This window comes from Haplochromis burtoni, unplaced genomic scaffold (genome assembly GCF_018398535.1).
Source record: "Haplochromis burtoni strain Fernald_Lab_line unplaced genomic scaffold, NCSU_Asbu1 Contig_121, whole genome shotgun sequence".
Classification (NCBI taxonomy): domain Eukaryota; kingdom Metazoa; phylum Chordata; class Actinopteri; order Cichliformes; family Cichlidae; genus Haplochromis; species Haplochromis burtoni.
Genome location: NW_024582482.1, coordinates 1,540,038 through 1,556,129, shown reverse-complemented (window position 1 = coordinate 1,556,129; position 16,092 = coordinate 1,540,038). Strand labels below are relative to the sequence as shown.

Below are 16,092 nucleotides of genomic sequence, written 5' to 3'. Positions count from 1 at the left end.
GAGAGAGAGGGGGAGAGAGTCCATGTGTGTGGTTTGGCGTTTGTGAGTGTGTGGTTGTGTGGTAGGCACAAGGCATATACTCAGATGTATGCCTGATACATCTGAGTATATGCCTTGTGGTTGTTTTAATCAAGGGGTTGCTGATTTGAATCTGCTGACTATCTGGTGAGGAAATTAAATGAACAATACTAATTACCACTGTACTGCTCATGAGCAAGGCATTAGATTGATCAGACAAGAATAGCACCAAATCATTGTTTCATATTAGAACAGAAGGGAACCCACATAACACTGATTTTGTGAAATCAAATGTAGTAGGTAATGCAGATTTAACTGACTGCAAAGGAGGTCTCCACGCTCCCTGGTAATTACGGGGTACTCTAGACTAGTTTGTGTGTCAAAGGTTTAAAGCTGCTGAGGCCACTGTGGTGGAAGTGGTGACGTGGATGTCTGCCTTTGAACAGGAAACAGCAGGAATTTTATTCCTTAAAATATATATTTCACTTTTTAAAAACTCTAACCCAACTTCCCAAAGCTTAACTGCCTCATCATCACCCTAAGCTGTTTTCACACATGAACTTCAGAGGATATCAGGAGATTAGGTTGGAGACTGTCCAAAGTTCACATTTCTCACATCTAGGAAGCAACAGGAGAGAGTTCATTTAAGTGTACCAGAAGCACTCAGATTTAGATGAGACAGCTGCCTGGATGGAGTGTGCGGGAGGCAGGACACATGACTTACTCACTGCAAATTCAGTGGACCATCAGTCTGACAAACCATAAACTATCGACTGAGCCAGCTAAACTCTGGGGCATCTAGTGAAACCAGTTTTCACTTCGGGCCACTCATCACTGCATTCAGAGTGCAGTCAGTTTTTTTTAAAAGCTCTTCACAGTTTATCTGCATGCAGCTCAAGTCTGTTCAAACATGATCAAACTGACTCCAGAAAGCTTGCTGTACCAACGTTTTTGTGTCTTGCTAACAAATTCTGCACTGCATAAGAACACACCTGCTTTGAGAGACCGCTGCATGGTCCTGATGAATGTTCAGTTCAACTCTGTTAGACATATCCTGACATGCAGTTCCTTTAAGTAAGGTCTAGAAAAGTTCAGGGCTGTTAAATAACGAATATTTAACAATATTAACTAATATATATTTAACTAATAAGTAATTTCAATCATTTTGTCATGTGGAGTGTGCATAGGTGAGCACCCAAATGCAGGACACAGACAGGCAGAGTGCAAATCAAGAATATTTCTACAATTACAAAATTATGTGTTTTATGTGGTGAAATTAAAGCTAAGTAAATGGACTTTTCTAGTCCATAGGACCCCAAAGCGCTTTACACTACATTCAGTCATTCACCCATTCACCCACACATTCACACACTGGCGATGGCAAGCTACGTTGTAGCCACAGCTGCCCTGGGGCGCACTGACAGAGGCGAGGCTGCCGGACACTGGCGCCACCGGGCCCTCTGACCACCACCAGTAGGCAAACATGGGGTTAGTATCTTGCCCAAGGATATTTGACATGCAGCCCGGAGGCAGCCTGGGATCGAACCACCGACCTTCTGATTAGTGGCTGACCTGCTCTGCCACCTGAGCTACAGCCACCCAGTGGGAAGTAAAGTTCCAGTAAATGTGTGCATTGGTTGAAAATGTCCTTTTTATTTGGAAATTATAATTCCAGTTTTGGATGAAAATGTTAAAAAGAACATATTAGATTAATGCCCTTCCTCCTGCTGTACTCCCCCTGCACATTGCTTTGTAAGCCAGCCTAAGCCTGTATGATAAACAGGAGGAAATCCCATTTGGTTGCTGTTTAATCTGAATTTTCTGCTATATACATTTCACTGGCAGTAGAGATTATGGTCTCTCTAGGTAAGGTATACTATATAAGCCTGACTTCTGTTTAAAAGTCTTTAAATGCGTAGCATGAGAATAAAGCTTTAATCACTTTTCTTGTGCAGGCTTTCCACCTGTAGCGCAGCGGCAACAGGTCTGAGCACCTTGTTTGGAAGTTAGCAGTCTCTGCCATCACTTAAATTGACTTAAACTCTGAGGTCAACTTTTTCCACATGGATCTACTGCCTTAAAATAGACTGCTGTTTACAGCTGCAGGTTAGCTACTCACGAAACTGGGTCCCTGCGCAGGACACACACACTCACAAGACACTGCTTTATTTGGATGAAGCCGGGGTGTGCGCGTAGTTTCTACACGAGGCAGATCGGTGTCTTGTGTAAACACTGGCTGGAGGTAAAATAATACAAAGTCTGTGTAGCTGTTCGTGTGTTTGAAAGATGCAGCGCTTTTAACTGCATTACATTACACAGCACACAGCGAGCTGTAACGTAAATATTGATCACAGCTTTGTGATCTGTGTTTTTGTGGAACAGAAAAAAGAGGTCTTTGTGGTAAATTTACTAGGAGATTTTATGCTTCACAATAAGATCCTGGTTTGTTTTTCCAGGGGCAACCAGAGATATTGGATCAGCTCTGACCAGGATGTGCATGAGGCATCGCAGCATTGAGGCCAAACTTCGTCAGTTCACCAAGTAAGAAATGATCCTTCAAGCTCCCTTATTTCAAGTAGGAATTTGTTCCCTTCTGTAACTTTTTCCTCTGATCATAAACTGCAGCCCAGCCCATCAGGATCTTTCAGAAGTCAGAAAATGCTCAACTATGTGTGTATTTCCAAGTAAAGCTGACTTTGTTTTATGATGGGGCACATGTTTGGTGAGGTTTTCTTGACAGCAATATGGACTCCATTAGGAACATTGGTCTGTCTATCCATATTGAAGTGGCTGTAAATAAATATAGCTATGGCACACAATGCAAACCGCTCTGGAAACCTCACCAGAGCCTGCTTTCAACCATTGTTTGCCTTTATCTTCCTTTTTTCTACTTTCTAATGACTTTTCCACAGCAAAAGCTATTACGCTGATGATGATGGTAATGGCGATAATGATCTATGACTGTGGTAATGACGGGGTTTTTGATGAATGATTTATCTACATAAAAGATGTACACATGTCGTAATAGTCATGCATTTATCTTAATATCTGAGCATGTGTATCACATGTGTATGCATGTGTGGACATGTTGTGGGAAAATGTCCAGTTACTAAAATTCTGAAGTAGAACAATAGGTGGAGGTGATGTATACATTAACATGTTTTCAGAAATATGTTTTGTACTTTTTGCACTGTTCTGTGGAAATCTGAATATTGCAGGTTTACATTAAACCAGTCATTTGTCACAATGTCACACTTAGGAACTATTTAATGAATCCCTGCTCACTGACTCTGATACTGCCAGTGCATCTAACTTGCATTCAAATATCTACTTCTTTGTCTCTCCCACAGTGCTTTGATGGAGAGTCTTATCACTCCTCTTCAGGACAAGATTGAGGACTGGAAGAAGACAGCCAACCAGCTGGATAAGGATCACGCCAAAGGTACACAGAAATCCCAGATTTGCTTATTCATTCAACTTCAACATCACTGAATTCTAACCCCATATCCTCACCGCTGAAGTAGCTTTAAGTGTACTGCTTATGTACGGCTCTAACAGAAGGGCAAATGTTTGATCAGCTGGGCTGCACCATTGCTATGCTAGCACAGGCTAGCAGTGAACAGAAAAAGCAAACTCTGCACACCATTTTAAAATGAGGTTTCAGCAGCGCTGCATGTGGCGTGTATGCCTACCTTGATCACATTGCAGCTTCTTAGAGCTACGCTCCTCTTTACCTGCTCATCGTCACTCCTTGTAAGCTTGTACCCTAGCAGCTGGAAAAGTAATGCCTGCAGATGTCCTAACTGTCAAACAGCCAAAGAATCATGTCTGAAAATGCCAAGGAAGTATTCTCATCAAGTTATCTGTCCCACTGCCAGGGTGTCAGATAGTTGACCTAAACTTTGAGGGAAAGCATGTTTTGGGGCTTCTGACGTAGCCGGGACACTTCCTGCTCTGTGCGCTGGTCATTCTTTACAAATGCTTTAAAAAAGACAAAGCCAGTGTTGTTAGGATATCATTGTGCCAAATACATGTTGTCTTTTCCTCATTCCATAAACCATACTATTCAGACTATGATCAGACTGAAACCTGACACCATGAAAATTTGTCCCAAACCAAACTGTATGTTCATATGCAGGAGTAGAACTAGCCTTTGTCAATATAAACAGGATATTTACCTGTTAATATGTGTTTCCGCAGTAAACAGGTAATCTTACTTAAACATTTGCTTCCACATCATTCGGTTCTAAAACTATACCTTTGTATACAACAGTGTCTAAACGGGAGCGGGTACGTGTACATCTGAAACCAAACGTAATAATCAGTGTTTCGCTGACCTCTTGGTGGTTTCGGTTCCTGAAAGTTAATATTGTTTCTATTTGAGTTATTATTGGAAATGCCAGACAGTATGAGTTTGCTCAGCAGCTTTTGCATTCGTTTTTCTAAAACATCTCTCTTTATTCTCTGTCAAGAGTACAAGAGGTCACGTCACGAGATCAAGAAGAAATCATCTGACACCATGAAACTGCAGAAGAAGGCTCGTAAAGGTAACGGTCAGCTGTCTAACAGTCAAGCTCAGGCTCATGGTTGTCACTCAGACAGTTCTTGTACAAGTGCTGTTTGTGTGTTTTATGTATTGCAGCTGTAAATATATTTAGATATCCAGTTCATTGTTCCTACTGTTATTTATCTAAACACAACATCGTAAGTGTAAGGCTGCAGTTAATCACAAAAAATGAGCCATTTTGTATCTGACTGGCACTCTTGATAACAGACTACGTGAGCATCATCCAAACAGTAACTTAAGTCGTTATAAGTTTATATTGCCATCTGGTGGCGTTCTGAAAAATTACAGGTCTTTTCTCATTTGTCCGGAATCGCTTTACCCAGTGAGGCAGCAGCCAATAATTGTTGGTTTCTTTCTGCTGCTGCTTCCGTTCAGTTGCCAGGCAGACTAATTTACACATGCAAGTTGTCTAAAATATATTTCAAGATAATTACTTATCATTATTGAAATTGTTGTTTTATATTTTATATAAAACATATACCCTTGAATGAGTATATAACACTCATTCAAGGGTTTGTCAGAATTTAAATTTATATTTATGTAGAAAGAGAGGGGGGGAAAGCAAAATGCGCTTTCAATTTGAAGTATCTTTAAAGTAGCCACATTTTGCTTTGATGAATACTTAGCACGCTCATTACAGTCTCTCAGCCTGCATCATGAGGACAACTTCCAAAAGGTTTTCCTACAGCTATGATGGAGCTTTTCCTTCTATATGCACAGTAACTCATGCCTGACTGTGTCAGGTGGGTTTACATTACCATATTGTAGAGGTCAGGTCCTCTGGTGTAGTATTCCACACTCTGGTAGCCTTTACGTAGCCTACAGTTGCATTGCCTCATGGGAAAAATAAGAAAACAAATTGTCGTCCAAAGCACAGGTAACTCTTGGACTTCCTGGAGCAGTCTTTGTGAGAGTCCATCATTTTTGTCTTTACAATTATTAAACAGAAAAGCAAGTCAATATGTTAATATGTCATTCCTCTTTACTTAGTTAGGTGGGGTTTGCATTAGCATTTATTACTGCAGTAGTTGGATGAGGCTAGCTGTGTTTGTTGTGCTGTGCTGGCACAAACACAACTAATGGACTGAAACAGAAAAAGAAAAAAGTTAACATTTTACAGGAAACAGCTATTTAATCTTTAAATTCTGTTTAGGGAGAATGGCTTGTAAGCACATTAGTATGTTGGAAACAGAGTAAACAGTTATTTGTAAGGCGAAAAATGCGCCCCTATGGAAAGCAGAAAAAAATAAAAAATTGAAAGGTTTGCTGTGAACAAACGCTTAGAATGTTGGTAATGTGATAACAATAATAATAATGATAATGTTGATACTGGTACCTCAAAAAAGTTTGCACCATTTAAATTGGTAAGTTTTTTTTTTTTGCTTCAAATCATATATGATCAAAATCAGTGAAAAAAGAAGAAGAATTTAAATTCAGCCTGTCTTCAGAGGTTTCCTGTGAAGCAATAATGTATATTAGTATATATTAGAGAGGCTACTATTTAATATAAATTATGAATCTTAGTTTTCAGTTTGTTTCTCACTAAAGATTTCGTTTGTATTGATAAAAAGTCCCGTCATGATCATGTCAGTTTTTTCTAGCCTGATTTCTTTAGGAAGTCCACACCTTCAAAAGCAACCCAGTGACTGTGAATCTGAATGCAAGTTATATGCTTAGAGATGTCATTTTCTCACATTAAACAAGGGTAATATAAGAAATTATCTTAAAACGATAGTCTGATATCTTTGACGGGGGGTTTGTATGAGGCGCTTCACAGTAGTCAGTGCGTTACCTATTGTACAAGTTATCACACACCTACTGTATGTACTGTAACTGAAAAGTTACCAGTGTAACAGATAAGCAAAGTCCTGCTTTCAAGGGTCAGCAGCAAAATGTGTTTTTTAAAAAAGTACAAAAGCATACCGCGACGTCACACTGCCCTTTCTCCTTAGTCCTCAGTCTGAACTTCTATCCATGCAATGTTTAAAGCCATCAGACATTCTAGTTCACATGACATGAGAGTTCATGTGGCTAAAATACGTTTTGATGCTGATCTCTTCCACACTGGCACAATGTTTCCACAATGTTGCATACCTGGGTGCATCTCCAAAATGAGACAGCTCCACTTTTGAAAACCTAAACTATCCTATAACAGGACTAGATTAACAGTGAAACTGTGCAATGTCTGTTCCTGTGTCTGATAAGCCCCATCGCAGCTGATGCTTGAGGATATTATTGTTTCTGGATTGAACTTTTGGTTGCAGCTGTGTTATTTTGCTCTAACATTTGGCACTGTGGCTGTCTTGTGATGGCTTCCTTGTACTAACCCTAACAATGAGTTCTGCTATTTCTGCTCTCCCCGCCCCTGTCACTCTCTCTCTGTTTCCTTTCTCTTTCCTTACTTTGCTTCCTTTTTTTCTGTCTCCCCCTCTCACTGCTACGTCTTTCTGTCTCTCCTCCCCTCTGGTATTTCTATAGAGATGCAGGGTAAGTATCAGCCTGCCGCTCGCTGCTCTACCGCATCACATCCTTTTCTTTTTAAATTTCCAGCATTTGCCTGCAGGCAGTGATTATTACTAAATTTGAGGTCATGGAAAAGTTTTGGGGGTATATCAGGAAATTGTCTTTCATAATGAAATAGTCATGTAAGCAGACTTAAGGGGAATAGAGAGAACCTTATCAGGGCTGGATTAACCCACCACAGGGACTCCAATAATAAGCTGTAGGCTTTTGTTTAATTTAACTCGCTCTCGGTGCATAAATTGTTATTAATTAGTTATGAGTTTATGGTAATGTAATTAGCATACAATTATTTTGTCAAGTACACCATATAAGCACATTGCAAGCTGAAATAATAAAGCCTTAAAGCTAAATTTCTATCTGAGGCCCCATTACAACACAGGTGCTTTTAGGCTGGTGCCACTCTAGTTTAAACATGAAACACGTGCTGTGTGTGTCCTGAACTGCATCACTCTCAGTCTGTTTTCTTCATTTTAATCAGCTAAGTCCTCCATTCTAGTCTGTGTGCAGAAAATGTGCAGAAAACAGTTTGCCCAGTGGCCAACGGAAAAACTGACGTTTGTATTTGTGTTGTATTTCCCATATTTTATTCCTCCTTTGGTGCCAGGGAAACCAGACAATGTTCAAAAGTCTGCATGACCAGATTTGAAGATTTAAAGCTTTAAATCAACACAGAAAAAATGATAAAAAAAAAAAAACTTTCATTATCTTCTACAGAGCAGACGTGTTAGGGTCATTGTAGAAGATCATGCATTTTGATGTTGGAAGGTTTCAGTCAGAAAATTTTAATTTGCCTGAAACAACTGATATTGAGATTTTTTTGTGACCGGTGATTCATGAGGTGGGGTAGCAATGTTGTTAAGTGATGTTAATTTATAGGTTAAAATATACTTCTGACTTTTCTGCACAAACATAATTATTTGTAGTCTTTTTACCACAAATTGAATGTCACATTTTGAACCTCAACCTTTCGGATCACCTGAATAGTTACATACTGTGCCCAGTGGGCAATCCAGCCTTGCTTGTAATGGGCATCATTCTACTGAGCCAACAACAACATGACAGTTTATTTATTGCACCTAAATGGTCAACTGGGGTTTAGCTTTTAATTCTCCATTGAAACTAATGAAACTTGTAACCATGACCTTTTTAAAAACTACGTGAACTAGCTCCAATGCTTCCTAAACAAGTTTTGCCCCTCGTGACAGATTAGAGCTCAGCGTCTGTAGTTAGCTGTCGTGTAGTGTCACTTTTAACAATGCATGATGTAACTGAACTTCTTCCTTGACTCCTGCATGACTTTTGTAGCTGTTACTATCAGCTTTGTAGTGACACTGCAGGCTTCAGTCTGACTCTCATGCTACCCCTCCTCGTCTGTTATCTCTGTCATTTTGTTCCTCATTCTGCTCTTACATGCTGTAAAACTACAAAGAAATATTTCATGTCTTGCTTTCCATTTACTGCATTTGATGTATTTTTAGAGATAGCAGATAGAATTTCTTTTTTCAGATTACATATGCACTTATATTTAAGCTTTTATTATCAAGGTATTGCAGTATAGTTACAACAGATATGATAACATTACATTTTTAGCAAAACTTTTAGCAAAAAGTCTTAGTTCATTAAAAAACAACATAGGAAACTGACTACTGCACATTAACATTAGAACAAATACAGAGCTAAAATAGCTTAAAAACAAACACTTAAACAAGTTGCTGCTTTTTTTGTCTTGGTCAAAATTTTATAATCTGTACTAGCGGTTTGATGAACTCCTGCATTATGGAAAGCAAAGCTTGACAGAGAGATATCCACATTTAGTTGCATTAACACTTTTCCACACCTCCATCTTTCTTTCCTTTTTCATTTTCACCCTCTGATGAAAACCTCTACCTTCCTGTGTCAGTCTCTGCTCTCTCGTTTGATAAACGTCTCTCACCCACTGCTGCGCCTTCTCCCACCCAGGGCGAGGGGACCTGCAGCCACAGCTCGACAGTGCCATGCAGGATGTGACCGACATGTGCCTGCTGATGGAGGAGACTGAGAAGCAGGCGGTGCGCCGTGCCCTGGTGGAGGAGAGGGGTCGCTTCTGCACCTTCATTGGTTTCCTTCAGCCAGTTGTGGTGAGGACACATATGGAGGAAATGTGATAGACTTTAACAGCAGGAGGAAAGATGGACAGATGAGGGCAAGCACTGTCTAAAGTAACTTTTGAAGTGCTGTACAGAGAAGCATGTTCACTGAACAGCTCCACTGATAATTACTGTATTTGAACCCTTATGCCAGAGGCCATTGTTTGATATTGCCCCCTTAAAAAACAAAAAACATGTATTTAGCTACAAAATGAGTTGTTACTTTATGTGTCGTACTGACACTTCAACCACATTATCTTTATAAAGACAAGAAACTAAACTGCTTTGCTTACAGTACCTAATTTACAGTTTAATTATATCACAAAAAATAATCATACATAAAAATGACTAGAGCTCTGAGTATAATTAACTGTGTTATGGTTGTTGTGGAAACTGTACACTGAGAATCGTTGGACTTTAGTGTAAAAGAAAAAGTAAAAATGTTTTCTATCTTGTTTTAAGAATGGAGAGATTGCTATGCTGGGCGAGATCACCCATCTCCAGGCCATCATCGATGACCTCACTGTGCTGACAACTGATCCGCACAAACTGCCCCCTGCCAGTGAACAGGTGAAAAGCATACGCAAACATGACATCCAGAATACACAAAGACAGAAACAAATAGAAGACAAACCTCTGACTCCTACACGTTCTCTCAGGTGATTAAAGATCTAAAGGGGTCCGATTACAGCTGGTCCTATCAGACCCCTCCGTCATCCCCAAGCAGCTCTGGCTCACGCAAGAGCAGCATGTGCAGGTACTCACACACAAATACACTCTTATCCATACACACATAGGCAGTGTTCTGAGTATCAGAAAGAGGAGCCATCCTTGATGTTTATATGTCAGTGTGATTGTCAATTGTTTTGTCTACATGTCAGTCTGTCATTACATTCTGTGCAGTCCCCGAAAAACAAGTGTCTATGGGTGATAGAGCCACTCATTTAACCCCAGAAATGTTCCTTCATAATCAGGCTGTGGTGATTCTGCATAATTATAGGACCCAATTTAGATCAAACTGGACCACATATAGCTCTAACATGGCCATTAAAAAAAATATTAAAAAGTAAACTTAGCCAGCAAATTAGAAAATGCTGAGTGAAAGGTTGATTGTTAAGGTAGTTGAAAGGGCATCAGAAAAAAGGATGTTTCTGTTTAAATCCAAATGTCTGTTGAAGGTCATTTATACATCTCCAAAAGTTGATTCTGTTCATCTGGATGTAGCGTTTTGTGGGAGAAACGTTTCGTCACTCATCCAAGTGACTTCTTCAGTCTCAGCTGACTGCAGGTTTCCCCAATCTTATAAACAGTACATTTGCATAATGACTGAAACCAGCCCACTGAAGGAACAATGGGCTGGGAGGTCAGTTCCTTAATCTTAATCATGCAAATTCTCATGACCATTGATCAACAACCACTGACTAAAACCCACTGATCAAAGACCAATGATCAATGGCCATGAGTACCATTCACAGAGAGTAGGGGAATGGCTGCAATCACAGCATTCTAAGATGGCGAAAGGTGTATCCTTAGGCCCCCTCTTCGATTCATAGACGGTCTTTCCCTTTTCACTTAAATGGCCTCCTTGACTCCACGCTCAAACCAGCATTCTTCCCTGTCCAGGATGTGTACATCCTCATCATTGAAAGAGTGTCCACTGGCCTGTAGGTGTAAACAGACTGCAGAGTCCTGGCCTGACGAGGTGGCTCTTCTGTGTTGTGCCATCTGCTTCGCCAGAGGTTGTTTGGTTTCCCCGATGTATAAATCCTGCCAATCCTCCTGGCACTTAACAGCGTACACTATGTTACTCGGGGGACCCGATCCTTGGGGTGGACCAATTTTTGGCGCAGCGTGTTTTGGGGTTTAAAAGCCACAGAAACCCGGTGTTAAAAAAAAATGTGTCTCAACTGTTCTGATACTCCTGACACATATGGGATCACTACAGGTTTTCGCTTATGGAGCGGTTGTCCTTCTCTCCTGGATCGGCTGGAGCTTTCTTTAAGGTGCCTTTCCAGCTTTGACAAAAGTCCAGCTGGGATAACCACATTTACTCAGGGCCTTCTTGATGTGCTGTTCTTCTGCCTCCCTGGCCGCTGTGTCTGTGGGGATGGTGTTCGCTCTGTGTTGTAGTGTCCTGATGACACCCAGTTTGTGCTCCAGTGGATGATGAGAGTCAGATGTTCATCCTCCAGTGAGGTCACTCAGATGTTTTGGTCAGTGGTTGTTGATCAATGGTCATGAGAATTTGCATGATTAAGATTAAGGAACTGACCTCCCAGCCCATTGTTCCTTCAGTGGGCTGGTTTCAGTCATTATGCAAATGTGCTGTTTATAAGATTGGGGAAACCTGCAGTCAGCTGAGACTGAAGACGTCACTTGGATGAGTGCTTCAACAAGCTTTTGATGATTGGGTCATCCTCAGTTTTGTAGAAGCACTGCCTTCAGACAGAACAGCACTAAATAAATGATAATAAAGAATCTAGGATTTTGGCCTTAAGATAAGTTATGACAGCCTCTCTTTTACAAGCCAAATGCATAAAAAAACTAAATACTTTCAAAAGACTACAAACTGATTTCTATGGTTCTGTGAAGCAAACTGTATGAGTGTCAGTGCATGTGAAGCGGATTCACAGCATTTTGCCTTCAGTGTTTACTGTGTGTATAGATGTGTGTGTGCTGGATCCTTCTAAGTTTACACACCCTCTGTCTACCCCCTCCTGTCCTTTTCTTTCCCACTTTTCCACTCAAAACAACTGCCATTCTGTGTACTCTTTTTCACTTATCTTCTATTACCTGTGTCTTGTTTGTGTGCATTCATGTGATTTGCCCTCTTTCTCTCCTGCTGGATCTTTGCTTACCTGATTTTGTTGCGGGTCTCTACTTTTAACTGTTCCTGGTGTGTGGCTTTACTGCGCATCGCACTGCGGGTTTTCACTGACCTGATGAACCAACGATTTGCTGTAAACTCCTCTTGGTCCTTCAACCCATCATATGAACTTCCAACACTTCCTTTAATTGTCAATCTATCACTTTCTACAACAACCAACCCCACTTCTTCTCTCTGAATTCCACCATTACTTCTCTAATCATGCTGTCTCTCCCTGATACTGCCTTCGCTCTACGCTGGGAATCATCACCTCCACATTCCTCACACCTCCATCGCTCTGCCCCCTCCCTTCTCCTCTACACCTTCCTCCCCCAACAGCAGTGTAAACAGCACCCACAGTAGTGCCTCCCGTTCGTCAGGGGGAGGTGGTAGTGGTGGTGTTGGTGGCGGAGGCTCCTTGCCCCACTCGCCCACCTCATCATCCTCCTCCTCCTGTCGCTACCGCAGCAGCCTGCCGCACCAGCCTCCACCACCGGGGGGCATTGCTGCCCACCGCCTCAGCAGTGTCTCCTCACATGATTCGGGCTTCGTGTCCCAGGATGCCAACATCTACTCCAAGCCACCCTCACCTATGCCCTCAGACATCACTAGTCAGGTACAAATGCCTCATGGACAAATTTACATTATTTATGTGACCCGTTCAGAGTTACTGTGGCTTAAATTGCTGGCTTCCAATGACACACGCACAGCCTGAAAAAGACAATGACACAAAATTTTTGGTCTCTATTTTAAGGACAGCCAGCAGGTAAACTAAACATTTCAGTGTAACTTTAAAATAACAAAGGACAAATATTTGAATAGAATTTAATTACTGGATATCTAATGAAAAACATTAAGTTTCACACATGTGTTTTGGTTCTTGGTCTAAACTCTTATCGGTTTGTGTCACTCTTATTTCTTTCCTGGTGTAGAAATCATCCAGCTCAGCATCATCAGAGGCCTCAGAAACATGCCAGTCAGTCAGTGAATGCAGCTCCCCCACCACTGTAAGTATTCTTATTCATAACATATTACATGGACAGTCTGAAATGCAGCATAAAAAAAATTAAAGCAATAAAAGTGTGGTCCTAAAAAGTTAACAAATAAAGGTCAGTGTGTGTACAAGTAGTCCTTATGAGCCAAAAGCTCAGGCTTCAGACTTTCCTAACACTCTGTTTCTGAGAGCTTCCTCCTCTGTATCATGTCAGAGCGAGAGGATATCACTAATATGCACAGCTGTCATTGTAAACACAGACGACCCATCCTTGTGTGAAAATTAGCTTTAAGCAGTGGCTCCCAAACCTTCTCTGGCATGCTCCAATTAAAGAGCCGAAAAAATGAATAAAAAATTAAATGATTTTTATAGTGTCAAAAGACTCTTGTTTGTTTTTACCCTCAAAAATTATTCTTAGTTATGATTGTTAGACATAACTATTCTTCTGTTAGTTTCACTTGATACTTATTCATACTTATTCATATTCACGCTATGTATGCATAGTGCATACATGTAGTATTGAGTATATAGTGGGTCTATGTCCCAGTAGCGGGGCCCAACTTAAAGAGAGGGGGGCTATAATGATTTGCTTCACATGGAGGATGGAATGAAGGCCCAGTATAAGAGAAACAGGAATTATTGTGAGCTGTGGATCATACAAAATTATTCTAGTTAGCATAATGTGTGTCTTTTAACATTTTTACACAGTAATCATACAATCATACATCATACTTGTGGTCAGTCTGTGACATCACTGTCGAGAGATTAGTTTTCCCTGACAGTGCTGGTTTATTCTTAAGTTAAACTCTCAGTTTAGGATATATTTACAAATACAGCTTAATGATTGGTGGGGGGGGGGAAAGATAAATGAATTACTTGAAATTAAAAATTAAGCTCTGCTTCGTTTAAGTTTACTTCAAGTTTCCTCATCTTGTCCAAATCAACCAGATTTCCACTGAACACCTGTCAGATTCACACCTATATTATCTGTAGTGTTTTCCAGAGACATCAGGCAAGAACAACAAAATGTAATTTCATATAAGATTGAGCAATTTTTTAAACAGCTGTGATAATTGTGGTAGTATAAAGTCATTGTTGATACAGAATTACAAGGTAGCGCACAACACATGCTGTTTAAAATGAGACGTTACACTCATCAAGGTAGCAGGACGTTCATAAGATTTTCAGGGATTTCCGAGAAGAGAAGGAGACTTTGATTTCTGAATGGTAAGTCAAACTTGGTGTAGAGCTGACAGTATTAAATCTCTGGGGCCTTGATGTGTTCTCCAGCAGAGAAAGCTTTGTGGTACCATTAAGCAACATCATATCAAACACCGCCCACTTACTCACAAGAGAATAGTGAGGCAAATGTATTTGAGACACGAGGGTTTGATTGAATTTATGCATTTTCTCCAATTTAAAAAAATGTTCATTGCAGCAATTAGCATTGGAGAGCTCTGTTTTCATAGGCACATGGGGCAAAGTTGTATCTTCCTCAGCATAAACCACCTACACATTGGTGCCAGTTGCAAAGTTGGCTTTAAGATTTACAGCCATTTGCATCTTCCCCTGCTTACCAACTGAAAATAGGAGCATGTAACTCCGGTCTTCTGTGCTTTTAATTGATGGAGACATACCCAAATAAAGCTCTACAAAATCAGAGACTTGTTTTATTTATGTTTGGAAACTTGTCTCCTCCTCTTTCATTATACATTCTTTAGCCAGTTTGCACACCATTATATAAATCATGCTTGCAAGGCAAAATAAATATTCATTTCTGATCTTAAGCAGCATCTGTCCTCCATACCAGCTTGCATATACTGCTTCTCTTTCCCTTGACGTGTTCACAACCATCTGTGATCCATCTCTAATTTGACTGATACACATTGTCAAGCTGGACCGTGTGCCCCACTTTCACTGGTTATCTTGACAAGATTTAGCATAAGCATCACGAGGCAGACTTGCAGTCTCTCCTGTGCATTGCATGTATTGGTTATTTCTGGATGTTCTTAATTAAATCATCATGGAATCTGAGGCAGACACACTAGACACATGACACGTTCCATTAAAAACTCACGAGACAATTAAAATTTGCCTGCTCCCCTAAAACTGATCTAAAACCCTTTAGATCAGTTTCATCAGCTCATCTCACTGTATCCACATCCAGCACCTTTGGGAAAATGGTGCAACAGCTCCATGTACATGCAACAAAAGCAGAGTTACTGTGATTTCTACCTGAGCTCCTTTACTTTAAGCCCTACATAAGCCCAAACCCTTGCTTACTGTTAACTACATAAAGACAAGTGTTAACAGTAAGCAATTATTTATGTTCTTCAGGGAAACAAGTCATGCCTGCAGCTTTAATAAAAACAAACTGCACTGCATACTGTGCACGGTTAACTTAAACTGCATTTTACTTTCTTGTGACTGAAGGTACAATGAGAAGTTACTAAATCAAACATAGCTCCCACCAATCATTTTTTTCTATCTCCGTCAGGCATGAGGTACAGCTTCCACACTTTTTCCCCCAACAATGCTTCATTTGTCTTTTCCTTGATCACTGTACAAATCCCACAAATATACAGAACTACCCAAGTCTTCTGTGGTACCTGATGCAGAAGTGCAACAATTCATCAATCTGAATTTTTGCTACAAATACATCAACATAAACGTGTTAAACATACAGTATCTGACTAAAAATTAGAAGTAGGCTTTGTTGATGTAGAGGCTTAGTCCCACTCTAATCACACTTAACTTGCATATAGAGTCATTTTGATGCATGGCAGCAGTAACTAATTGTGTTTCAAGAGGCCCATTTTGGTTTCAGCTGTATTGTCTATCTGTTTCTTAGAATTTGGTGTGTGTGTGTACACATGTTTGGCTTTTGTTGTCGTGTGTGGCCCAGTAGCTGGCTCGCTCTCTCTCTCTCTCTCTCTCTCTCTTCCGCTCTCCTCTCTCTCTCTCTCGTCTCTCTCTCTCTCTCTCGCTCTCTCTCTCT

The 16,092-nt window shown here is 40.5% G+C and overlaps 1 protein-coding gene across 5 annotated transcripts in view; it reads left to right on the top strand.

The window, feature by feature from the left end:
* Positions 1–16,092, top strand: part of LOC102294962 (protein MTSS 2) — a 78,078-nt gene that overhangs the window by 47,952 nt on the left and 14,034 nt on the right. For 2 of the 5 annotated variants that reach the window (XM_042223844.1, XM_014335814.2), the window contains exons 4-12: positions 2,475–2,559; positions 3,369–3,460; positions 4,491–4,565; positions 7,064–7,072; positions 9,068–9,225; positions 9,697–9,804; positions 9,894–9,991; positions 12,440–12,716; positions 13,033–13,107. In XM_042223844.1, coding sequence (XP_042079778.1) covers positions 2,475–2,559; positions 3,369–3,460; positions 4,491–4,565; positions 7,064–7,072; positions 9,068–9,225; positions 9,697–9,804; positions 9,894–9,991; positions 12,440–12,716; positions 13,033–13,107 — 977 coding nt within the window. The remainder of the gene's footprint in view (positions 1–2,474; positions 2,560–3,368; positions 3,461–4,490; positions 4,566–7,063; positions 7,073–9,067; positions 9,226–9,696; positions 9,805–9,893; positions 9,992–12,439; positions 12,717–13,032; positions 13,108–16,092) is intronic. The other 3 variants (XM_042223845.1, XM_005929220.3, XM_042223846.1) reach the window with 2 other exon arrangements.